Raw genomic sequence first — 26259 nt, forward strand, 5'->3', positions numbered from 1 at the left:
TATTTCATGTGTTATGTTATGTTCATTTGTTGAGGATTCCAGCTTCACTGAAAAGAATCTAGTCTTAGACTGAAATTTCTATCTTCAAACCTCTGGTATCATCACCCAAAGGTTTTACCAACAATATATAGCAATTCTCTTCTTAGGTCATGGAGTTTTGGATAGAAGCTGAAATCCGCTCAAGGCTTCACCATCCGAATGTGTTGGCATTTTATGGTGTTGTGCAAGACGGCCCAGGGAGTACAATAGCTAATGTAACAGAATTCTTGGTTGATTGTTCTGTTAGACATATTTTACTACGCAAGGACAGGTATTGTCTCTGATATCGGGATTTATCTCTGATTTCACCCCCCATTACTTTTTTGTTTATGTGTTTAAATTTCAGGTACATCGACCGTCGTGAGCAACTCATTATTGCTATGGATGCAGCTTCTGGGGTGGAATATTTGCATTCTCAAAATGTTGTGCATTTTGATTTGAAATGTGAGAATTTGCTTGTGAACCTGAAAGATTCTCAACGACCTATTTGCAAGGTAATTATTATGTTCTTAAGAAAAAGCTCTTGTAAGCTCTAAAATTCTAATGTGTTTGGTTCACCACGGGAAGTACTACGTTGGGACCACTTTTAGCAGAGGCATTTTGGTTTGTACAACCTAAAAGCGTGTAATCTCATATATTCCCGCGCCACTCCCTATCGGATATCTAAAGCCTCTCATAACAATATATAAAAATCCTAGGCAGCTCCACTCATTTGCTAATTGGTTTAGATTTGGATGCCCAAATCTATCATGGTATCATAGCAGGCTATTTCTCTGTCCCCAAGTATTCACGTGTATGGCTCAAGATCATACAACACATGAGGGGCGTGTTGAGATTTATAATCCGTGCTGGATATCTAATCCCGTAAACGGACATGTCCGTTTAAGAGAAAGCCTGTCTAAATCCTTAATCCTTGGATGACAATATATAATTTGTGGGGCTGCTCCATGCCAATTGGTTTTGACTTGGATTCCCAGCATTATCAATTACCTTGGGAACCACTGTTAGACTGTTAGTGGAGAGGCTATGCGGCTGTGTTATCTTATCTGAAGCAGGGATTTTTTCGTTCGAAAGATGTATAATCTCAACCAAACTTTCCCACACCTGAAGATTAATATGCTCCTACACTCTTCAATATCTGAGCAAACCATGTATTTTTCCAATAAAGGTGAATTTCCGTGGTGATTCAAACTTGCCCTAAATAAAAGATATTGGAGCTGCATGAGTACTCTTGTTATTATTATAATCCATTGTATACTCATTTCTCGTACTTTTCCTATGCTGATGCATAGATGCCATAAAACAATCGACACATTTGAACAAATAAATATGCTTTTTAACAGGTAGGCGGTTTTGGTTGGTCAAAAAGAAAAGGAACTACCCTTGTTTATGGTTGCACGAGGGGAACCTTACAATGGATGGCCCCAGAGCTAGTGAATGGCAGCAGCCGGAACATTTCTGAAAAGGTGAGCTGCCACATTGTAATTTGTATGTTTACTCTTTCATTAGGCCTACAAAGATAATCTTATATCCAGTCATTTTGTGTCAGTATGGCACTTTGTATCCTCTATTCTCAACATGGTGCTGTAGCAGTGGGTCTGTTAATGGCTATGTACTCAAAAGTGTGTCTAGGCTCCCGCTTAGCCTGCCTGTGCTTTTAACTGCATAGGCTAATGGTGGAAAGAATGGTTATTGTTCATTGGCAAGTTGATGTGTTCTCTTTTGGAATTGTACTATGGGAGATTCTCACGGGTGAGGAACCTTATCCAAACATGCTCATTGGGACAATAGTAGGTATGTTCTTCAGCTTCCTTTAATGTGCTGGTTTACGAGTATTTTGGGACGTTTAATTGGTGGGGTAGGGTTGACAGGTTAATAAACAGTCCATTCTTAAGTAGTGAATACGCTAATAAGGAACTTGAGACAGGACGGCTACAATCATCTGCTGGTTGATTTTATGAAATTTTACATTTTTTATTGTTCAAGAAGTCAAGACCATCAAATAAGCGGGATTAATGAGAAAGCCAATATAAATCAACCAATAATAGGCCATAGTGCTCATATATTGGTCCTTTCCCTATTTTGGCTGGTTTAAAGTTATTAATATCAGAATATCGTTCTTTACTCGTAAGAGAAATTTGTCTGTTGAGGTATACAGTTTGACGCTGGAACTGTTTTGTCTTCTAGATGAGCATCTCGTATTTCTTCTTGTAGACATATTGGCCTTTTAAGAACTTGTAGATGAGCATCTTCATACTGACTCTTTCTCTTCATATGCAGATGGTATTTTAAGTAACACACTTAGACCACCAGTGCCCAGTTTCTGTGACTCGCAATGGAGACAGTTGATGGAACAGTGTTGGGCTCATGATCCTGTTGCTCGACCATCTTTCACTGAAATAGCCAGTCGTTTAAGGGTGATGGTTTCACAGACAGCAAGTCAAGCAAGCACATAATACATTTTCCATTTTTCACGTTATATGTATGTGTTACACTCATATACTTCTATTTGTCATGATTCATGTTATTAATATGTTACATGTGTAGTTTTGTGGATTACATTACAATTAGTTGGCATTTTTAAAGAGGTATGTAATGTGAAAGGGCTCCATGCCTCTGAGTTTTTTAAAAAAAATCTAGGGAAATGTTATCAAATTGTTATCAAATTGTTATGATTGTGGGAAAAAAAATTATGAAATATAGAATTGCTCTTCTGATTGTTTGTGAATTAGAACAAATTGTAAAATAGTTCCAGATTTATTCGTCAATTTGCGTTGGTGTAAATTAAACTGAGGAAAACAGGTATGTTTGTTCCGACTGTTTAGTTAATTTCCTTGAAGCTCCAACATTTCCAATTTATCCAAATGATGTGTTAGTCAAGCCCAGCTTTCTGGAAAAAGAAAATCCTTGATACCAGTGGTATACTACGAATTCACATGCATAACCTTGTAATGATCGCAGTTGATGGTTGTGAATTTGTGATGGACACTTTAATGGCTTGACTAGAAAAAAAGTACTTAAAATGGATGTAAATATTTTCTTCATTACAGGTACCTTTGTTAGCGTCAGTTTTCAAAACGATAACCATGGTAGACGTAGACTACAATTTCCTAAACAAATGTCATAAAAGGTATGACTAATTAATTTCTACAACTTCCAATGTTTGAGTTCCAGTTCCAATTGTTTGCTCTTCAGTTCTCCTTCACAAAATTTAGTCCCTCGGCAATTCAATCTCTTTGATCTTGTTCACCGTCTTCATCATATACTATTACAATGACAGTTTCAAGTTCTGAACAGGTCCTCATTATTCTCTAATACACAACACACCCACCCACACACACTCACATTTCATATTTGTGGGCAAGTTGTTTTGAATGTTGGTGTTATCTGTGATATTTCTTCTATGTCGTTTTCATGTAATTGCAGATGAAAGTTTATTTGAAGGTAACAAAGACCATTTCCCTTGAAATGGATAGACTTGACACAACTGAGGATGTCAAAGCTAAGTTATTCGAAATAGAGGGTGTTCCAGAAAACCAATTAGAGCTATTTTTCAACGGGAGGCATCTCAATGATGGGGAAGATTTGAAAGAATATGGCATCCAATATGGTTCTACCCTGCATTTGCTTCTCAGCCCTGCAACGTCTATGGTGATACATGTAAAATTACAATGGCGTCAATATGCATATACACTTGATGTAAATGGATGGGATACTATCCATAATGTCAAGAACAAACTTCATTACAAGAAGCAATGCACAATGGATGGGATGAGCCTCATTTACAATGGAAAACAACTCCATGATAACAAGACTTTGGCAACTTATGGGATTTGTACAGGATCAATCTTACAAGTGGCAGACAGTGCAAGAGATGTAATGGAAATTTTTGTTTGTTCAACAACAGGAAAAACGATTGAGCTTGAAGTGGAGCAATTAGACACTGTCGAGAATGTCATGATCATGATTGAGACAACTACGGAAGTCCCAGCAAACCAGAACAAATTGTACTTTGGTATGAAGAAGTTGGAAAATGACAGGACACTGAAAGACTACAATATACGGAACTTGTCAATATTGGAACTGGTCTCATTCCTTGGCATGGTGATATTTGTGAGGACACTCAATGGCAGGACAATTGTGCTCGAGGTGGATAGTTATGAGACTGTTAAAAATGTGATGAAAAAGATTCAAGATATAACTGAGATACCAATCAAAACGGATCGTTTGGCACTAGCATATGCAGGGAAGAAGCTACAAGCGGAGTACACCCTTGAGGACTATGATATAAAAAATGAGTCAATCCTTAACCTTACGCTTCTTAATTGTATTGGCTGCTAAAAATGGGTGAAGTATTTTAGATTTGAAATCACAATTAGCCAAGATGAAATTAAATGTAATTACTTGGATCAAATTTGTATGGAATGTCAAAAATATTAATGGTGCCAATATTTGGCTATGAGCAACACTACTCATTTAAGGGATCTTTCTTCTAATTCCTTAATAGTTTCGTCTCTGACTGACTTTTTTCAAACTATCCATACTGTTTCGGTGTTTCCAGAGTCCGAATTTGTTCACCACTTCACCCGAGAATTTGCTGGTAAAAACTACCAGCGCTCTTAGTGGGCCACGTGTATAGACTATAGAGATAACTAAAATAAATTTTTCCTTTTCCTTTTTTCATTGTAGAGAAATTAAAAAATACTTTTCTACACACTATATGATACACTATATGATAGCTGGGTTTTATGGAACTCCCTCTCTACATTCGAGTAGTCAATTTGTGATCTCTATTTATTCAATTTAGAAACACCTCCCTCACACAAATGATAACAAGCCCCCTCTTTATTAATAATTTAGAAGAATCTCTCTAATATCACTTAAATTATATAATCATTCTCCATTTCTCTCATTGAAATTAGAACAAATTTTTTTTATTATTAATAATTTAGAAAAACCTTTCTAATATCACTTCAATAACATAATTATCTCATATCTTTTTTTTAAATAAAATTAGATTAGCCTCCCCTATATAATTACAATTATATTAGAATCTAAAGAAACTATGGTAACTATTGATCTCGAATGACAGGTTTTAAGACTTTTAAAAGAAATAATTAAAAAAAACAAACGACGATGCATAGCACGGTTTGCATACTTGTCTATTAAGAAAACTGGTCGAACTACAGTATCAGTTTCCACTTTTACCCATACTATATTCTTCATTTATTTTAAATATTGTTCAAATTCATAGAATGTAATAAGCTATACGGGTATACCTTGGGAGGGTATAAAGGTAATATAGAAGGTTATGAATTCAATTGACTGTCTTGCTTTCCCACGACTTGTCAATTATAAAAATAGTTCATTCTCACTTCCGGTTCAGTGTGTGATGATTCTCGTGTTAATGCTTGGATTTTTGTAAGCCTAAAGTTCATGAGCTCAAAATCCTTAAACTCGTATTAGCTTTTCAGCAATGAGAACTGCCATTTATGAAATAATAAAACGTGATTTTCAGTCAATTGGATATCCGTCTTGGATCAAGTTTGGGTGTAGTTTCCATGCCAATTGGTTATATTGAGATATTCCCAAACTATATATCATAGTCACAAAAATTTTCAATTTAAAAAAAAAAAACGTAAAAAGTCTTCGAATTGACTGGTTACCAAATTTTAAACGAATAAACAGTAAAAACCTCATAATTCCCGATATTTACCAATTTTTAGCAAATTTCTAATTTTTTTTCCGCTTTTCATTTATTTATTTTAATATTTTATTTTATGAATTGCAAATATTTGTAGGATATAACAAGACTTTACATATGTATTTACAAATTTTGAATTTGATATATGCTCGAAGTAATCCTGACATGATGTACAATCACACACTGCATACTATTTTATGTTTTAATTATTTATGATATTTCCGATTTTTTCCAATTTTTTAAATGAATTTGTACGAATTAACAATTTCATCCTTGCCGAATTAATTAACAATGAATTCCGAATTTGTGACTATGATACATATTGCATAATAAAGACTTTTAAGAAACAAGAATTCAAGCGGAAAATTACAGATGACCGCTCAAATCGACTCCTACTTTTAACTCACTCAGAATATTACAAGTTAACTTTGTTACCTCATTAACGAAAAAACAAATAAATAATTTATATAGGTGCACAACCAGTACGGAGGCACTGTTTACAGACCATATTCAGACGAAGGAACAAGCGAAGATCGGCCTCATTCTCGATATTGGATTCAGCAATAGTGTGATGATCTTCAAGCTGCTTCCCACGGTAGGTGAGCCTTTGTTCCTTGGCAGGCGGTCCATCTATTTCTTCGAACATAGCCTTAATATATCCAATTGTATCACATTCCCTGACATTATGCGTCTCCATTTTCCTCTAAGTCCCATTACAAATATTTGGAGATCAGTACAGACCATATTTAGTGTTTGTTCTTGCACGATCTTGTATTCTGCTAACGTCACATTGTCCTCCAGTTTTTTTCCATCAATGTGGAGTCTCTTCTCATAAGTTGAGATCCTGCCCTCTCGTGCCTTCCTACAGTAGCAGTTCCTCATCTCATGCTCTCAATCACGCATTTGACATCCTTGATGGTGTAGCAACTTTTGACGTTTAGTTTGATGGGTTCCTCGCCTTCTTGAATAATTACATTTATCTGCAAAGGATCTTCTTGATGGAAGATTACGAAAAGAGTACGTGGAAAAGTTATCGATCATATAAGCAGCTAAAGTCTGCCTATCTTTGAGTTCTTTCTCCAGGAAGAGAAGAATCTGCCGGTTAGTTGGAATTCCCTTGAAGTCTTGAACCCTTCACTTCAAAGATGGTATCCAAACTATCGATATCAAGTTCAATTGCCTTTGGATTCTGCTCAAGTCTTACAGATATCTTAATTCTAGCTCTTGAACAGGAAGACCTATTGACACTCGAGCCATTATCAATGTCACGAGCAAATGATTTTTTGCCATTCTTAAGAAAATTGAAGAACTTAAAGTTCGGAATAAGCTTCATCTATAGGCACAATATGAATCCACGTTAGAAAGCACTATTCGAAACCAAAATATAGGAAAAAAGAAACATACAAATTCAAATACACACTACTTTGACGAGGCATTACATAGAGAATTTATTGTGTACACCAATTTCACAACGGGAAATTATGAGTCCTCAACGCTTTCATGTATGTGCCTCAAACAATCAATATATAATGTATGTGCCTCAAACAATCAATATATAGTAAAAGACTTGGTAGAAATAAGCAAACGCAAAATTTAATGCATATGAATACGATTAGTCCTCCAATAAGACATACATTGTTGGTATAGAATAAAATCAACCTGAGTTTAGTTACAAAGTTGTGGATGCTGATGATTAAAACATAATAATTTTACTAAAAACTTCATGATCCCATAATTTCAAATATTACTGAAAGGGGTGTGTTGCAGTCTCAAATCTTTTAGGAAACACACTCGAGTATGATAACTTAAATCTTGTTCGCCAAAATACACATACACAACCAGTATAACAACCGCAAAATAATTAATGGTCTATACAATATACCACTTCTCTCTTTTTTCTTCACAAGCAAATATGGACCAAATCCTTAACAAAAAAAAAAGGTTGTATGTAGCAAGGTGGGAATCCGAGGAAAGTGAATACAAAGAAAATTAAAAGATAGAAATGCGTACCTTGCCTCGGGACCTCTAAATCCTCAAGTTTGAGATGAGCAATAGTTAGCATAAAATTGAGTGTTTATTTAAGAAAACACAAATAAAGGACTCTAAAGACAAGTAGGGCAATATTCTGCTCCTAAATACACATAAGGCTGCAATGGAAACGAGCTAAATTCCTAGAAAGAAGTATGACCGTCCTTGCGTGCTTAGGTTAAAACTTAAAAGGCCATAATATAAAGAACATAGGAATGGGCCTAACCACAACCTTTATAGTTGAATGGGTTCAGATAGCGGCTTCAGGCCTTTTCAAGACCTCGGCGCACCAGTAGGTTCTTTATAATTTCAATATAAACACTTTAACCATGCCAAAATACAAAATCTCATGATCACAAAGCAAAACATAGATACGTCAGACCGTCAGTAGCCCACTAGCCCCCGAAGATCGGTAGAAATTTCGTGGTCATGATTTATTACTCGCTCTCCCAAGTCCCAACAAGAAAAGCAGCATAGGCATCAGTTGTAGCATATAATTTGGTCATTCGTCAGAAAATCTTCATTGGCTGGGAGGATGGGCCTAATGGGTCTTTGGTAGCCATATATTGAAATGAGCTAAAATTTTGTATTCTTTTGAAATTTCAGCTATACTATAAAAACAAAGTATCAACTATGCAAGAAATAACCAACTAAGTAGTAGAGACACAAAAATTTAAGGGGTTTGGCTTACGCCTAATCCACAACTAAATGAAAAGTTTCAAATTGAGAAAATCAAATAGTGCTATACACTCACCTTGTTCAATAGGACACTCAAAGTCCCATTTTAGAAGAATCAAATTAGAATGACGGGCCTAATGGGCTTTTGGTAGCCATATGCTGAAATGAGCCAAAATTTCGTATTCTTCTGAAATTTCAGCTATACTATAAAAACAAAGTTAGGGTTTTAACCAAAGGGTGATGAGAGATTTGTGAGTTCTTCTAAAAGGAGACTTTGAGTGTTCTATTGAACAAGGTGAGTGTGTCACACAATTTGATTCTCTCAATTTGAAACTTCTCATTTGGTTGTGGATTAGGTGTAAGCCAAACCATTTAAATCTTTGTGTCTCTACTACTTGGTTGGTTATTTCTTGCATAGTTGATACTTTGTTTGCTTTGGTTGGTTGTGATTCATCACTCCTCTCAAGTTGTTGTTGTTGTTATCACCATTTATAGTTGTTATCGCTTCCGTTACACAACAAATTGGTATCGGAGCCAAGGTTTTACTTTGGGTTTGTACTTGTGGTTATTGGAGAAGTCCAAGTGTTTGAAGAAATTCTCAAGTGAGTTTCTTAGTTGATTATTGTGGTTGTTGGTATTTGGGTTCTCGGATTGTTTTGGGTGTGTGAAAGTTTGAGAATAGTATGTCGACGGAGTCCACCATTACTCATACGACTTCTACGTCTAAGGAGAAATCTCTTATGACTTTGAATATCAATCATGTGAGAATTGATGTGGAGAAATTTGATAGATCTAACAATTTTAGTATGTGGCGTTGCGAAGTTATAGATGCACTATGCCAACAAGACTTAGATGATGTGTTAGATGAAAAACCATCGGATATAGAGGAGAGTGTTTGGGTTAAGAAAAATAGACGAGCTTGTGGTATTGTGTTTGGCTAGGGATGTAAAGTACCTTGTTCTCAATGAGACTTCGGCCAAGAAAATCTAGAGAATCCTTGAAGAGAAGTATTTGGATAAGACAATGAAAGGTCGTGTCTTTATGAAAGAGAAGTTATATGAAATAAGAAAGAAGCAAAGTGTTTCATTGGCCCAGTATATGAATGAGTTCAATAAGTTACTTATCGACTTGTTAAATATTGAAGAAGAAACAAAGGATGAGGACAAAACTTTCCATTTGTTGAGATCTCCTACTAAGGAAGAGTACGGGCATATAAAAACCACCATTATATTTGGAAAGAAATCTTTAAACTTTTCTGAGGTGCATACTGTGTTGACAAGTTGGGATATGATGAACAATAATGAAATGGAGTAAAAGGAGTCGACGAGTTCTACTTTTGTGGTAAGAGGGAGGTCTAATGACCGCCTGAATTCTGGTGGAAGAAGAGGGAAATCTTGTTCTAAGTCGAGAGGGTGAACTCTGGCCAAAGATGAGTGTGCTTTTTGTCATGAGGTTGGGCATTGGAAAAAGGACTGCAAGAAGTTGAAACACAGGATGAAAGATACTGAGCAGAAACAAGCCAATGTCAACATTGCTCAAGGAGGTAATGATTCAGATGGTTCTAATTTTTCTTTTGCCGTTACATCTAGTATTTGTTTCATTGACTCTAGTGAATGGATTTTGGATACGGGTGCTACCTATCATGTTTGTCCCATATGGGAGTGGTTTTCAAGCTTCAAGGAGCTTGATAGTGGAGATGTGTTGATGGGGAATGATCAACCTTGTCGCACTTTGGGGATATGTAATATTCGTCTCAAGATGTATGATGGAATGGTTTGGGAATTGGAGGATGTTAGATATGTTCCCGCATTAAAGAAGAATCTTATCTCTGTTGGTTTTTTGGAGGCTAAGGGCTACAAGGTAGCTATTGCAAATGGTGTTATGAAGTTAGTCTCGGGAGCAATGGTTTTCATGAAAGGCAAACGACGAAATAACTTGTACTATTTGAAGGGTAGTACAATTACTGGGGAAGTAGCTATTGCTGAGCATTCAGAGGTAGTTGCTAAGGAGGCCACCAGATTATGGCATATGCGTCTTGCAAATGCAGGTGAAAAGTTTTTGCAAGCATTAGTGAGGCAGGGACTGTTGAAAGGTTCTAAGACCTGTAAGTTAGATTTTTGTGAACATTGTGTTCTGGGTAAGCAGACAAGGGTGAAGTTTGGCACTGCTATTTACTGTATGCGTGGAACCCTTCATTATGTTCATTCGGATGTTTGGGGTCTTTCTAGGAATGCATCTCTTGGAGGGAACAAACATTATTATGTGACCTTTGTTGATGATTATTCTAGGCGTTTGTGGGTATATACCATGAGAAACAAGGATGAAGTCCTAGATATCTTCGTGAAGTGGAAGAAGTTGATTGAAACTCAGATTGGCAGAAAGATCAAAAGACTCCATACTAATAATGGTGGTGAATACACGAGTGATCCGTTCTTGCAAGTATGTCAGGATGAGGGAATAGAGAGACACTTCACAGTGAAAGGTATGTCGCAACAGAATGGGGTAGCTGAGCGCATGAACCGTACTCTAATGGAGAAGGTGTGGTGTATGTTGTCCAACGCTGGATTGGGCAAAGCATTTTGGGCTGAGGCTTTAACTTATACATGCTACCTTGTTAACATGTTGCCTTCGTCTGCAATTGGAGGTAAAACTCCTATGGAGGTTTGGTCTGGTAAACCTGCTCAAGATTATGATTCCCTTCGTGTGTTTGGGTGTCCTGCTTACTTCCATGTCAAAAAGAGCAAGCTGAATCCTAGAGCAAAGAAAGCTATCTTTGTGGGGTCTGAAAGGTGGAGTTAAAGGCTATAAGTTATGGGATCCGCAAGATAAGAAGTTTGTCTTGAGCAGAGATGTGACATTTGATGAGGCTTCTATGTTGAAGTCTGCTGACTCTCATCAGGTGGAGAGTATGGCCAAAGAGGTATTGCAGCAGGTGGAGATTGATGCATCTTCACCTAGTCCAGATGGTTTTGTATCTAGTAGATTGGCAACCATGGGTAGTCAGTCAGTTGATGTTCCAGTTGAAGACACAGAAGTAGTGAATACAGGTGATGGAACAGATGATGATGTAAAGAATGTGGCTCCATTAGAGGAGCAAATTAATGTTGGTCCTTTGGCTCCGGTTCATGAGCCTATTGCAACTGGTAAATCTAAGAGGAATGTTCCCCCATTGTATTAGCTAAACGATTATGTTACCTATGCACTTTCAGTTATTGAAAGCTTTGATGAAGACTCTCCTTCCTCATATTATGGAGCAATCTAGTGCTCGCAGTCAGAAAGATAGAAGACAACTATGGATGAGGAGATGCAATCTCTTCATAAGAATGATACTTGGGTGCTTGTAAAGTTATCTAAGGGTAAGAAGGCGATTGGCGGGAAATGGGTGTTTGCATTGAAAAAAAGATCTCTAAGTGATGAGTTACGTTACAAGGCAAGATAGGTAGCTAAAAGCTATGCTCAAAGGGAGGGGATTGATTATAATGAGGTGTTTTCTCCGGTTGTGAAGCACTCCTCCATACCCATCTTTTTGGCCTTGGTAGCTCAGTATGATTTGGAGCTAGCCCAGCTCGATATAAAAACTGCTTTTTTACATTGTGATTTAGAAGAAGAGATCTATATGACTCAGCCGAGTGGATTTAAAGTTGCAGAAAATGAGGATTTGTTGTGTAAACTGAAAAAATTGCTACAAGTGGTTTGATCGGTTTATGATAGGGCTTAAGTACACAAGAATTCATTATGATCATTGTGTCTACTTTCGCAAACTACATGATGGTTCTTTCATCTACTTGCTATTGTATGTTGATGACATACTTATAGCCTCAAGAAACAAGACTGAGATTGATGAGTTGAAACAACTTTTGTCCTCAGAGTTTGAGATGAAGGACTTGGGTGAAGCTAAGAAGATTCTTGGCATGGAGATTCAGAAAGATAGAGCAAAGGGTAGAGTTTGGTTGTCTCAAAAGACATATTTGAAGAAGGTACTACATAATTTTGGTATTGATGGGAACCCTAAGTCTGTGAGTACTCCTCTTGCCCCTCATTTTAAACTTAGTGCTACTATGTCTCCGAGTTTCGATGAGGAACGTGAGTACATGACTCATGTTCCATATGCTAGTGTTGTTGGTAGTTTGATGTATGCGATGGTATGTACTAGGCCGGACATTTCACAAGCTGTTAGTATTGTTAGTAAGTATATGCACAATCCTGGGAAGAAACATTGGCAAGCTGTGAAATGGATTCTACGGTACATTCTTGGTACTATAGATGTTGGTTTGAAGTTTGAGAGGGATACTAGTCAGCTCTGTGTGGGTTATGTGAACTCTGACTATGTAGGTGATTTGGATAAGTGTCGGTCCACTGTATTTACTTTATCTGGTGCTCCGGTGAGTTGGAGGTCCACTTTACAGTCTACGGTTGCATTGTCTACGACAGAGCTGAGGCAGAATATATGGCAGTGACTGAGGCTATGAAAGAGGTTATTTGGTTGCAGGGTTTGTTGGATGATTTGGGAAGCATGATCAGCTTAAGATTCATTGTGATAGCATGAGTGCTATATATTTGGCCAATAACCAAGTTCATCATGCCCGAACAAAGCACATTGATGTGTGGTTTCACTTTGTCAGAGAGATTTTGGAAGAGGGTGATATCTTACTTACTAAGATAGACACCAAGGAGAACCCCATTGATATGTTAACCAAAATGATTTTTGGAGTCAAGTTCTACCATTGCTTGGACTTGATTTGTATCCTTCATTTGAGATGATTTGGCTCTTATGAGCATATGTGAGCTATGATTGGCTTGATCCCGTTTAGAGGGTACGTAGGTAACTATTATGTGGTGAAGTCGTTGTTGGTCCTTCGGGACATTTGCTTGGTTTTTCGAGATATTTGTTTGTTTTGGTTTGGTGTAGCAGATTGGTCTGTTCGAATTTGAGAAATTCTCGCCGAGGTGCAGAATTGTTGGGATGATGGGCCTAATGGGCCTTTGGTAGCCATATGCTGAAATGAGCCAAAATTTCGTATTCCTCTGAAATTTCAGTTATACTATAAAAACAAAATTGAGGTTTTAACCAAAGGGTGATGAGAGATTTGTGAGTTCTTCTAAAAGGGGACTTTGAGTGTTCTATTGAACAAGGTGAGTGTGTAACACTATTTGATTCTCTCAATTTAAAACTTTTCATTTGGTTGTAGATTAGTCGTAAGCCAAACCACTTAAATCTTTGTGTCTCTACTACTTGGTTGGTTATTTCTTGTATAGTTGATACTTTCTTTGCTTTGGTTGGTTGTGATTTACCACTCCTCTCAAGTTGTTGTTGTTGTTATCGCCATTTGTAGTTGTTATCACTTCTGTTGCACAACACAATCCTTATAAACCCTTTCCCTTAAAGGTTTCACAGTATATAAACTTGCGATCCCACGAGCCAAGTCTAATACATTAAGCACGCGAAGTAGTGGTCCGCGCTAAACATAAGCAAATAGTGATCCCACTTCAACAACCTTCCTTCATTCTATGTTCAACTTTGCAAGAGAACGACTCTGTTTGGCAGTGCAAATAGAGAGTTCATATTTAGGAATTGGTGACGTGGCAATCATGTTTACCTTATATAGGTGTTTAGTCTGTATAAAACATGGATACTCTAGTAAGCCCCTTGAATTGCGGGAACACAAAAGTGTAGATAAGCAAATCCAAAGGAAAAACCCAGATTCGCTAAAATGTGTTTTATATCCATGAGAAAAAAAAATAATAAAAAAAAAAAACACGTAAAGAATGCTCTCAATTTCTCTTTCTCCCCCTCCTCTTTCTATCTCTCTTTCTCTCTTTCATGGAAATCATAGTAATTGAACCATAAACCTTATGTATTTTCTTTCTCTCTCCACCTTATTTATTTCCTCTCATTAATTTTTTTTTCCTCCAAAAAGTGGTGTTTAAATCTTCACATTATTTATCAAATTGGGGGTTTCCTATTTTTTTTTGGATGTTTTTTGTATAAATCAATTGGGTGTTATGTATTCAATATTTAATTAGAGTTTTTTCATTTTTTTTTTGTTTATGAGTTTTTATTTGTTTTTAAGTTTTTTATTTACAAATTTTGTTTACTGAGTTAGTTTTTTTTTTTTTTTTTGATATAAAAAAATGAGTATATAGAGGTGAATGTCAGCCAAACAGTAGCGAAGTAAAACATGTGACAGGATAAAGGGCAGACACACAAGTAGTTCATCTCATGACTTGTATCACCTAATCATAGTTAAGTAATGTAATATCTCTTGCAGCCAAACAGAGCCATATACCAACACCAGCAAAGTAGATATCAGGATCATCCATAAAATTAACAAGTGAACCACGAAATCTTTTGTGCTCCTCAATAGGTATATTATTAAACATCTTTCCTTGACGCAAAGTAGTTAGTACACCTTTATCTCCAACACACCTGTCAAAACTATTGCGCCACCAATCAATGTGTACTCCAACAATAAGATATATATATAAAACAGGTAAGCCTGTTTTAAATGAGATCAGTAACTCTTTGATGCTGGCAGGGTATGGTTCGAGTCCCAGATAGATTTCTTGTATCATCACCCAAAGATTTTACCGACTTTACTAATCGGCACTTGACAATAAAAATTATTTTCTTGTTATTAGACTTAATCTCAGCAATAAATTTTGGTATGCTTTCTCTAGACATTGTTGAGACGTTGGTAGTTACGACTGTGCCTCCAGGCCGTCCAATGTATACATCAGTCTTCTGAAGGGAGTCGAACTTAATTAAGGCCCTCAATTTTCACAGGAAGACCTTCAACATTTACATGAGTAGTCATCTTAATTTGATACGGACTTACGGGGATGAAATATGAAGGGCGTATGGGATTTGTAGAGGCATATGCTAATTTACTTTATATATAGAATACGTTGCTGTTTTGTATTCCCATTTTTGTATTGGCACTTGTACATATATTACTCTATTACACACTGCCTTTTGAAGTCTCCAAGCTGTTTAGATCCGATTTCCAAAATTTTCGACGTTTGTGAGAAGTCTTACAGTCACATTAGCCAATACTACAAGTCTACAACCATTGGTTCACCGCCATGGTGTACTTGTCATGTTGCCTTGAGAATAAGCACCAAGTATTTATGCCTTGTAACGTCGTGATGACTATGCAGGTCTCAACGAGAATATGAATTGATGGGTTGCGTTGAACAAATGAAGGAACTTTAAACACTCGGCAGACCCAAGATCACCTCTCTACAAGTTTAGAATTTACATGCTGCATTGTATGAATCCTAGATGCACGTATTTGATTCTTCCATTCTCCATGACAAAAAAGGACAGTTGTTGCACTCCGATTGATGTTATTACTAGTGTTTGTCTGTAATGTGGATATATGATTTAAGAGGGTGTAAAGTGTTAACTGAATCTGGGAGATGGACGTGCACAACGATTGCACCAACTGCTTGCTTATTTTATCCATCAGCATAATTTAGTAGTTACAAGTTTAGAAATGCTTATCTAATAACAATGTCAGTATTGTCGGGACTACTTTAAATGCTCTGTTTGGTTCGATATATTTACATGCAATTGCACTTATTTCCATGTAACCATCCACAAAACAATGTTTAGTAGCAAAATGCAAATAGGCGGTTGATGCAACAAGTTGCAATTATATGCACTATTAAGTAGTTTCCATGACATCCATTTGCAGTCAAAAAAGTTGTGTAAATAGATGCAAACACAAGAGAGGTAGTTTCTCTTATATAAGATGTGAAAAAAAGTAGTATGATGATGTAACCAACTTTATAAGATGTGAAAAAAAGTAGTAGGATAATATAACCAACTTTACATCCTTTTGCCTTGGATTTACCAAGCACAAGTAAGTTGGATGCAATGCAATCAGATGCAATATAATCACATGCCATTTGCAACTATTTGTCATAACCAACTAAGTGCACCGAACCAAACAGATTATTGGGTAAACTGGAGATTGTTTGATGCCATAAGTTCTACAGAATTCATAAAAGAGTTCAGGATAAACCAGTTTACCACATTGTATATGAGAGATGCCAATATCAGGCAACACGAGACATATACTAACTGCGCCCTCGTGTTGGTAACATTTTAATCATGTCCGCATGCACTTTTAGTTATGTATAAGAGTTTGATTTAGCATAGTAAGATTTCAAATGACGCTTTTATTTGTGCTCGCTAAAATCAGATCTCTAACGCTGACTCCCAGTATCATTCTATAGTAACAGAAAATTGTGTGTTAGAACCAAATGATAATTACTTTTAGGAGTTTTAGCCATGGTGATGACTGACAAAGTATTACATCAAAAGACGTCTGAAGAAGTACGTTCAAAACTATTTCTAAAAAGTTCCTCAATCGAGTCAGAAGATTAAATGATCGAGTCATAAGCCGAAAGAAAAACACTGACATGAATCGAACCATTTCACACTTCTGCAAAACCAAAGTTCCTTCTCTCGACGCATCAGCTTCTCCCCCACAACACAGGTAGCATGGGCATCAACAGTCACAAATTCCACTAGCTCATTTGTAAGACCTCTGTTGCACCAAGACCAATTGTGTATCCTTTCCCATGGAAGTTTCTCAACCGATAGACCTCCAGATTTTGAAAATGTAGATAAAAAAGAGACTCTTCCATGTAATTCAGACCCAAAAGTGCAGATACAAAGGAGACTCCTCCAGTTAAACCACAGGTAAAAAAACACGCTCCTGGTACTCAGCTTGCTCTGCCTTCCCTTGGACTCAACCTGGAAAGAAAGAACAGGCTACCTAGGCAACATGGGCCTTACAGGCTTACACAGTTAATGAGGACAAGAAGAATCAGAAGCAAGGTTGTAATATAATTTATGAGTTGTTGTCTTGTTGATAAGTCAATTGCTTCTTGTTTTATCAAATCAATAAACTGATGGAACTATGGCGAAAAAAGAAGACATTTATTTTTTGGGTTAACTAGTATTACTAGATCAGCCAGGATTTCTCCCCACTAGATGGGAAATTAGGGTCTCCCCCCTAAATACATGGTAAATTTAGTTGACCATTAACTTTCAAATTAAACAACTGAAAATTACACAAATACCCTCATTGTTTTCAAAAAGAAAATGTTAAATTTTAATTAGGTAAGGGCATTTGTATAATTTTCAGTTGTTTTACTTGAAAGTTAACGGTGAAACCAAGTTGACCGTGTGTCTAGAGGGAGACCCTAATTTCCCATGTGGAGGGAAATCCTAATTGGCTCATCTAGTAGGGATAATACTAGTTAACCCTTATTTTTTTAGACTTTCCTAGAAGGATTGTCTTGGGCTCTTGGCACCCTTGTAGATGCTTGTTTAGCCCATTTTGTATTTTCTTTTTTATCAAAAAAAAATTTTAATCATCGAAAACCAAAACAAAAAAAGAAAAAGAGAAAAAACAGCTTATTTTGGACACTAGGATCGTAGGTTTAGGAAAATGAAATTATTTCAATCAACAATTTCATTTCAGCAAGCTAACTTAACTGTTTCAGAAATAGCTGACATTGTATATTCCAATTGGAGCAAAGAAAATTTCAAGTCGTTTTTAATTCAGAAAACAAATTCAAATTGCAAGTAAATCAATTTCTTGTCAGTAACAAAATTGAAGTCATTCACAATAAATAGGAGAACATAATATCTATCCTGACAATTAGAAGGATATATTCAGTTTGCCATGGTTACAGACCATTCCTCAACAAGAAAATTAGCATTTACCACCTTTCGTAAGCATAAGAAGTAGGATTGATTCGTCTTTGATGTCGTATTTTTCAAGTGTAAAGCCATCCTCGAGCTTTGTCCTTGAAAAAATGAGCACCATCTTGTGTATTGGTATATCTTCCTTCTCTTGAATTTTCTTCTTTACATTTTCAAAGTATCATAACCGCTCACCTCGACCCTGATAGTCTTACCGTTCAGTATCCTCACATATATCACCTTGCCGCAATAAAAAGGAATAAACAGAAGATGCAAGCTGTCTGCATTCTGAATTTCATAATCTGCCAACATATGCTTATCGTCCAAATGCCTCGTATCCAAGTACAGCCTTAGCGAGTGACGTTCCGGGACATCCACCATACTCTTTATCATGTCCTTCACTTCCTCGACAGTATAAGATAGCCTCACATTTATTATGATGCATCCAGTTGGCTGAGTTGGGGTGAGAACAAAAACTGTAGATATAGCACTCGCATTATCAATTGCATTCAGAATGGAATTACGATGAATATCATAGGCAGCCAAAGGTTTGGCATCAGTGAGATGTTCACCATTGTAAACGAGAGTTAGTCCCTCACTAAGGCATCCTTCCTTAATCTCAATACTGTGTGGACCCTCATAAATGGTCCACATGGCATTACCTGATCCTCTTCTTTTGTGGCCTCGTTGGATCGACTTGTGCAGTGAGACATCCAACTCGACGGAATGCTCAACAGCACAGTGCCGCTATGGACCAGTTGGGCATGATCTCTGGACATGACACCCAGACTGGACCCTACATATCTGCAGACCTAGCCTTGGTTTGTAGCCAAGGCCCAATATGGCATGTGGGCCAAACCTCACTATAAACCCGTAATCAGATGAAAACAAGGCCCAGCCAGACCTGGCAGAATTTGGAGATTGGACTCTATCCAATGTAACTGAAAATTAAGGATAATGATCTATATCCAGAGATTCTCTATCCAATGTAACTGAAAACTAGGATAAAGATCCATATCCAGGGATTCTCTAGTTTTCCGGACTGTTACATAATGAGGAGTTTTCAGCAACAAAACTACATTAAAACACTCCACACTCCGGAGATTTTCAGAGAGACTTGATCCCTCTGGGGTATGTAGGCAGCCACTGAACTAAAAAGTGGTTCAGTCTCAACAACTAAAACACTTTTTCTTATGCAACAAGTTCAACAAGGTGCACGAGTTCTGAAATTGTTTTGCAGAAGGTGGTGATATTCAGAATGTCAGTTTTTATTTTAAGAGTGTCTGGGTAAATCAGTTTTTGCCCCGACATCTTTTGGCGCCGTCTATGGGGAATCAACCCACGACTACGTTCTTCTCTTTTATTATATTGAATATAACGATCAATGGCTCCTGGTAGACCCAAAAGAAATCAAAAGGTGGCTGACACTAGTCAAGCTCCAGAAATTGCACAAAATCTGCCTCCTAGTGCTGAGACAACACAACACATAGTTGCTGACGAGGTTCATACTCAGAAGAAGAAGTATACGCATCAGATTCCCTCACAAAATCTGGACTCCCAGCATGAAGAAGAAGATTTGGTGGAGACCCTGTGAATTACTGTTCCAGCAGGGGAACAAGATGCAACTAGGGATACTCTAGTCGTCACACACAGACGGATTTGCATCTGTTAGGGCAAGACCATCAATGCTGCCTCAGCGTCTGCAGCAACGCCTTGGGCCTAGGTCGGGTGCTATTTCCACCCAATCTGGACCATCCATATTGCCTAGGCGTTTGCAAGGCCGCCTTGGGCCTGGATCGGGCTCTCAGGATCTAAGTCACAATGCTCACCCATTTGATGAAGAAACTCTAATGTCTATGTTGCTTAAGCTGACTAGAGAAAACAATCAACTTAGGAGAAATGACGACAAAAGGCCTAGGGAAGAAAACTCTCAGCAGGAATCTTCCGTACCAAGGGAGAGCAGGTCTCAAAAGAGGAAGCATCATCCAAGGAGCCATGCCTCCAGCAGCAACCAAAACCACATAACTCCTATTGTGGAGTGTTTAGGTGGTGCCGATGTCGCATCTAGGGACGAAGTTCAGAGTAGCCACGGCGTCAATCGGGCGGTCGGTGTCAAGACATTCCCGCATCCCCAAGGAACAATCACTGTCAGTTCCCGGATATTCCTCTGAGGCTCAAATCGATCTGGAGCGTGACATGCAACGCTCTCACAGTCTGGTACTACAAAGAGGACAATACAGACCAGCTCGAGGTAACAGAAGATTTAATCGTAGTCCTGGAGGTTCAGATTCCTCAGAATCCAAATAAATGGTTCGAGGAACACTCGCCGGAGGACTAATGGAGGTTATATATCAGATGGTTGGAGATAGAAGCGGTAGCCAATAGTGGGCCAGAAGCCACAGAACCAGAGCCCTCCACAATTCTGTGGGTGGTTACGCTCAAACCAGAGAGCTAAACCCACGTAGGGTTGAAGCAAATTTCAGGCAACATAGGCAAGACCCTGTTGAGCCAGGCTGGAGCCCTGAAAGGACAAACCATACCCACAGAGTCGGCACGAACAATGTCGCTCTGCAGGAAAATAATGACAACTTGAATGAGCAGCGAGTCCAAGAACTCATTAGAATTGCCATGGATTCCAAAGCTACTCGGGAAGATAAACTGGCAATCAAAGGACCTGAAGAATCTCCTTTTATAGATGAAATCAGAGATTACATTTCCCCTGGTTCTTTCAAACAACCTTCAGTCCCAACCTACGATGATGTAGATGATGGTTGTCCAGATGAGCACTTGATGAAGTACAGATCGTCTATGGCTCTTTTTAATAACAATGATGCATTGATGTGCATAATGTTCCAAGCTACCCTTAGCGGAGAAGCTTTGACATGGTTTAACGAGCTCCATCCTCGTTCAATCCATACATTTCCACAGCTCACCGACAAGTTCTCAAAACATTATCGCTACAACAGGAAGACCATAAAAGGTTCTGGAACTCTTTTCAACCTCCACATGGAGAAAGGAGAAAGCATTTGAGACCTTGTCAGAAAATTTAGGGTGCTGCTTAAGGAGTTCAGCAATGTCCCAGATGACGTTGTTGCGCAAGCTTTCAAAAATGTTTTCCCTTTTGATAAGTCTGGTCAATACAACTCACTAACTCTGAAGCCTCCAAAAACAGTTCAGGATTTGTTGGTGCGAGCAGAAAGGTATGCTACTGTTCAGGAAGATTCAAAGTACAAGCAGCAAGGAGATTTTTCAAGTGATAGAGGAAAGCAGGAACAACAACAGCGTGACAAAGACAGAAAGAAACATAACAAAGATGCCAAAATTGGTGTCTCACAAAGTCAGAAGCAAGATGGCCGCCTGAGCAAAGATCTTACTCTTCTAGAGCTCAGCGTCAGTCTCTCAGAATTGTATGACAAGCTCAAAGGAAAAATCTCCAAGCCGTTCCCTATGAAACCTGATACTGAGGGAAGGAGAGATAAGTCAAAGAAATGCAAGTCACAATGATTTCGGCCGTACTTTGAATGACTGTTATGCATTCAAGAAGGAGATCTCCAGAATGGCAGATGGGGGATAGCTGAAGGAGTATCTAAAGGGTAGTCAAAAGCTGGCGCATGTAAATCTGATCGAGCACAATGTGATAGTTGTATGTCATGCTCAGGCGGCTGTATGCTCATCCAACCGTGAAAGAAAATGGAGCATGAAGCGCAAGATTCAAAAAATTGGTAGTTGGAATCACGTAAACAATATCAACTTTAAATCTGGGTTCTATGCTGAGACTATTGTAGGAGGAGGACTAACTTTTACTGAAGAAGATGAGCGAGGAGTCTACTATCCTCACAATGATGCTGTGGTGGTTACATCATGGGTTAGCATCCGCAGAGTCCAAAGAATTCTGATAGACACTGGCAGCTTTGCATGTATCCTATTCTCTGGATGCTATTCTGTCATGAATCTCGACAATGATCTTATTCAGGAAGATGATACTCCAATTGTCGGCTTTAATGGTGCTCTAGCTAAAAAGGTTGGTAAAATTAATTTGCCAGTCACAGTAGGTCCTAAGGTTGTAGGAGTTGACTTTGTTCTGGTAGACTGCCCATCCACATATAATGTCATTCTAGGCAGAGATTGGCTTCATGTAATGCATGCAGTGGTGTCCACTTATCACCAAGCTGTTAAGTTTCCAACAGCAGAGGGAACTTGTAAGATCCGAAGTGACCAGATTGCATCCCTGAAATGCCATGAGCATACGATGGATGATTATAAAAAGTCTGAGGTCAGAGGACACACCATTCTCAACACTGAGCAGAAATAGCAATTACAATAGGACTGGACCAGAGCACCAATGAGGGCAGCCAAAGCACCTCGGGAGGCACCAACCAAGGGACCTCCAACGGTTGATAAGCTGAAAGAAGTGCAGATAGGTGAAGAAGAAAGTCAGACCACCTTCATCTCTGAAGAACTTTCTAAAACAGAGAAAGAAGCTTTGGTGGCCTTATTGAAAAGTAACAAAGTTATCTTTGCTTGGAATCCAACAGATATGCCCGGAATTGACCCCAGCGTCGCTTGTCACATTAGACATCGACCCAAAAATCAAACCAGTAAGATAGAAACCATGGAGAATGGCCCCAGACAGGAAACTCTTAGTGAACAAGGAGATTGACAAGTTATTGGAGGCTGGATTTATTCGACCAGTTGAATACCCAACTTGGGTTTCCAACATTGTCGCAGTACCAAAGAAGAATGGGAAGCTCAGAATTTGTGTCGACTTCACAGATATGAATGAAGCTTGCCCACTACATCCTCATCCTATACCCAGAATTTCAGATATGGTGGATGCGACATATGACTTCAATAAACTATCTTTTATGGATGCAAGCTCAGGATATTATCAGATTGTACTGCACTATGACAACCAGGAGTATACAATAACATTCATCACAGACAGAGGCCTATATTGCTATGTTGTTATGCCATTCGGCCTAAAGAATGCTAGGGCCACATACCAAAAGCTTGTTAATACTATCTTTGCTGATCTTATTGAGGTTATTATGGAGGTTTATATTGACGACATGGTGGTTAAGTCCAATAAGAATCACGATCATCTTGTCGACTGCGCAGAAAAGTATTTGATCGACTAAAGAAATACAAAATGAGGCTTAACCCTTCCAAATGTTCATTCGGCCTATCTTCAGGCGAATTCTTAGGGTTCATGATGACCCACAGGGGAATTGAAGCTAACCCGGAGCAAATTTGAGCTATTCTCGACATGCCACCCCCTACCTGCAGAAAGGAAGTACAGAGGCTCTTAGGTCATCTTGTGGCACTCAGTCGTTTCATATCTCGATACTCTGATAAATGTAGGCCGTTCTTTCAGATTCTGAAAAGTGCATCCACCTGGAATGAAGATTGTGAAAAGGCTTTCTCTGAAGTCAAAGCCTACCTTACCTCTCCCCCAATTTTGGTTAGTCCCAAAAGGCCGAGAACCTCGTAGGAATTTATCTTGTTTGCGAATCGACTCTGCAGCCGGTCGCGATCATTTTGTTGATGATTCTCAAGAAAAGCCGATTCATTTTGTTAGCAAAACACTAACCGCAAAGAAAAGTCGTTACTCCAAAATTGAGAAAGTCGCGTTGGCCTTAGTACATGCAGCTCGGCGGTTGAAGTCGTATTTTCAGGGGAGAACGGTGAGGGTTTATACTGAGTATCCTCTACAAAAGACCCTCGGCAAACAGGAGGAATCAAATAGGCTGATTGAATGGTCAAGTTACCTCAGCGCATATGATATTGTTTATGAGCCAAGGACTACAGAAAAGGGGCATGCTCTAGCCTCTCTTATGGAAGATTTTCCTGTGGATGACATCCAACTGAGTCCATAATTAGCAGAAATAGAACAACTTCTTGAGCATTCTGTTCAGTTCCCTGCACAAACTGAGAAATTCTCACCCAGTACATCCGATTAAGGCGGCGCGTTCTTGACAAGAATCAAGCTCTGCGGACCATCTTCACCGGCGGTTCAAAAATGCATCGGATCTGGTCTAGGTTGTGTACTTATCAGCCCTAAGGATAGAAAATTGAAAGGTCGGTCAGACTAGGCTTTTCGGCCTCTAATAATGAAGCCGAATATGAAGCTGTTATCTATGGTATGAATGCCGCACTTAAGATGGGAGCAAAGAACATTCAAATGCTAACAGATTCTCTCTTGGTGGCTAATCAATTTGGTAGTACTTTTCAAGCAAAAGATGAAAAGATGGTAGCGTATTTGACAGTCATTCACCAATTGGCTGTGCAATTTGACAAAATCTCCATCAGTCAAAGGCCAAGGAATGAAATCAGGCACGCTGATGCACTAGCTTATCTCTCTGTAGCTGTCCAGCTAGATGAACCAAGAGAAATCCAGATTGATTTCCAACAAGAGCCGAGCATCAATTTAAAACCAATGAGACTTCATGAGGCATATGTTATAGAGTGTAACGCAATGCAAGTCTGTGTTGTTAACACTCGACGAAGATCGTGCATCTTCAGAATCTAAAGATCCAGTTGATGCTGAGGATCGCCAGACTTTGGCATCCTTACGCAAACAACTCAAAAGAAAGCATCCCACAGTCAATGATTCAGATCAAGGAATGAACCCTGGTAACCTTGGCAGTATTGGGGGAGACCATGAAGATACTGGGGGCGACATCATCCCTACTGAAAGCGAAAAGTCTGAATCTGAAGAGGAAACTCTAGATGATTTGGAGATAAGGGACTTAGAAATCTTGGCACTAGAAAAATCTGATTGGAGGCTGCCCTTCATCTAGTATCTGAACTCGGGGAATCTCCCCATAGAGAAAGCTTTATCTCATAAGGTTAAGCCAGAGGCATGGAAATTCGCAGTATTGTTCACTAAAGAAAGAGTCGCTCGACTTTACAAAAGACCAATGGGGTTCGGGCCACAGTTAAGATGTCTTACCCAAGAGCAAGACGAAATGATACTTAAAAAAATTCATGCAGGTGTTTGTGGGAATCACTCGGGAGGTTGCAGTCTTGCCCACAAGGCTTTAACGCAGGGTTATTGGTGGCCGTACATGCAAAGAGACGCAAAACAAATCACTCAAATTTGTGTGCCGTGCTAGAAACATGCTAAAGTTGGAAAACTACTAGCCACAGAATTGCACCCAATTCTCAGCCCTTGGCCTTTCTCAAAATGGGGGCTTGACATCATGGGACCTTTGCCTAGGGCACCTGGAAGAGTTCGTTTTTTGTTGGTGGCTACAGACTACTTTACAAAGTGGGTCGAAGCCACAGCTTTGGCTTCAATAACTACTGCTGATGTAAAGTGATTTCTGTGGCGTGATGTTATCTGCAGGTTCGGAGTACCTTCAGAATTAGTATCAGATAACGGTTCCCAGTTTGGCTCCATAGAGATGCAACAATTCTGTGGGTCTATGAGCATAAAGCACAATTTTTCTGCTCCTTACCATCCTAAAGCAAATGGCCAAGCAGAGGCCACTAATAGGGTAATCCTAGGTACCCTTAAGAAAAGGCTTACTGAAGCTAAAGGCAACTGGGTTCGTCAGCTGCCTGCTATCCTATGGGCATATAGGACTACTCCTAGAAGGTCCACAGGTTTTTCACCATACTCTTTAGCATATGGTGCAGAAGCAGTACTCCCAATAGAAATCATGGCGCCAACAGCCAGAACTGAAGCAATAAGATCCGGGGTTGAAGATGAGGTCTTAGCTTACGACAAAGCGCTTATTGATGAACGCCGAGATATAGCTCTTCAGCAATTAGTCAAATATCAAGAAAACATGAAGCACATTCATGATAGAAAACTCAGAGAACGTGTCTTCAAACCTGGTGACTGGGTCCTCAGAAAAGCAAAGAATTTTGATAACCCGAGTGCGGGTAAGTTTTCTGAAAATTGGGAGGGGCCATTCATTGTGGATAGGTTGGCATCTAAAGGTTCTTATTACTTAAAATCTTTAGCCGGCAATGTCATGAGTAAAGCATGGAATGCTTCTCATATTAGGAAGTTTTTTAAATAAATGATGCACTGAAATCATTTAATAATGCAGTGAAAATCTTTCGTTGGCAATGTCAAGAG

The 26259-nt window shown here is 38.6% G+C and overlaps 4 protein-coding genes across 4 annotated transcripts; 3 read left to right on the forward strand and 1 right to left on the reverse strand.

Annotated features, from left to right (window-relative positions):
- The first annotated feature begins 1 nt into the window (after position 1).
- LOC147506015 (RAF-like serine/threonine-protein kinase 20) lies at positions 2-2636 on the forward strand. Its single transcript, XM_086558353.1, has 5 exons — positions 2-310; positions 386-533; positions 1383-1505; positions 1746-1833; positions 2320-2636. The coding sequence occupies exons 1-5, from the start codon at positions 150-152 to the stop codon at positions 2493-2495; spliced, it is 696 nt and encodes a 231-aa protein (XP_086414479.1). The 5' UTR covers positions 2-149; the 3' UTR covers positions 2496-2636.
- Positions 2637-3312: 676 nt separating this feature from the next.
- Positions 3313-4380, forward strand: LOC147506016 (polyubiquitin-like). The gene is made up of 2 exons (XM_086605677.1): positions 3313-3336; positions 3466-4380. The coding sequence occupies exons 1-2, from the start codon at positions 3313-3315 to the stop codon at positions 4378-4380; spliced, it is 939 nt and encodes a 312-aa protein (XP_086461803.1).
- A 10303-nt stretch (positions 4381-14683) lies between these two features.
- Positions 14684-18824, reverse strand: LOC147506017 (uncharacterized). Its single transcript, XM_086605678.1, has 2 exons — positions 18386-18824; positions 14684-14835 (listed from the first exon to the last, which is right to left on the reverse strand). The coding sequence occupies exons 1-2, from the start codon at positions 18822-18824 to the stop codon at positions 14684-14686; spliced, it is 591 nt and encodes a 196-aa protein (XP_086461804.1).
- Positions 18825-21867: 3043 nt separating this feature from the next.
- On the forward strand, positions 21868-22482 carry LOC147506018 (uncharacterized). The gene has a single exon (XM_086605679.1). It carries the CDS (start codon positions 21868-21870, stop codon positions 22480-22482), a length of 615 nt encoding a protein of 204 aa, XP_086461805.1.
- Positions 22483-26259: the final 3777 nt, after the last annotated feature.

Source organism: Coptis chinensis, chromosome 4 (genome assembly GCF_015680905.1).
Source record: "Coptis chinensis isolate HL-2020 chromosome 4, ASM1568090v1, whole genome shotgun sequence".
NCBI lineage: Eukaryota > Viridiplantae > Streptophyta > Magnoliopsida > Ranunculales > Ranunculaceae > Coptis > Coptis chinensis.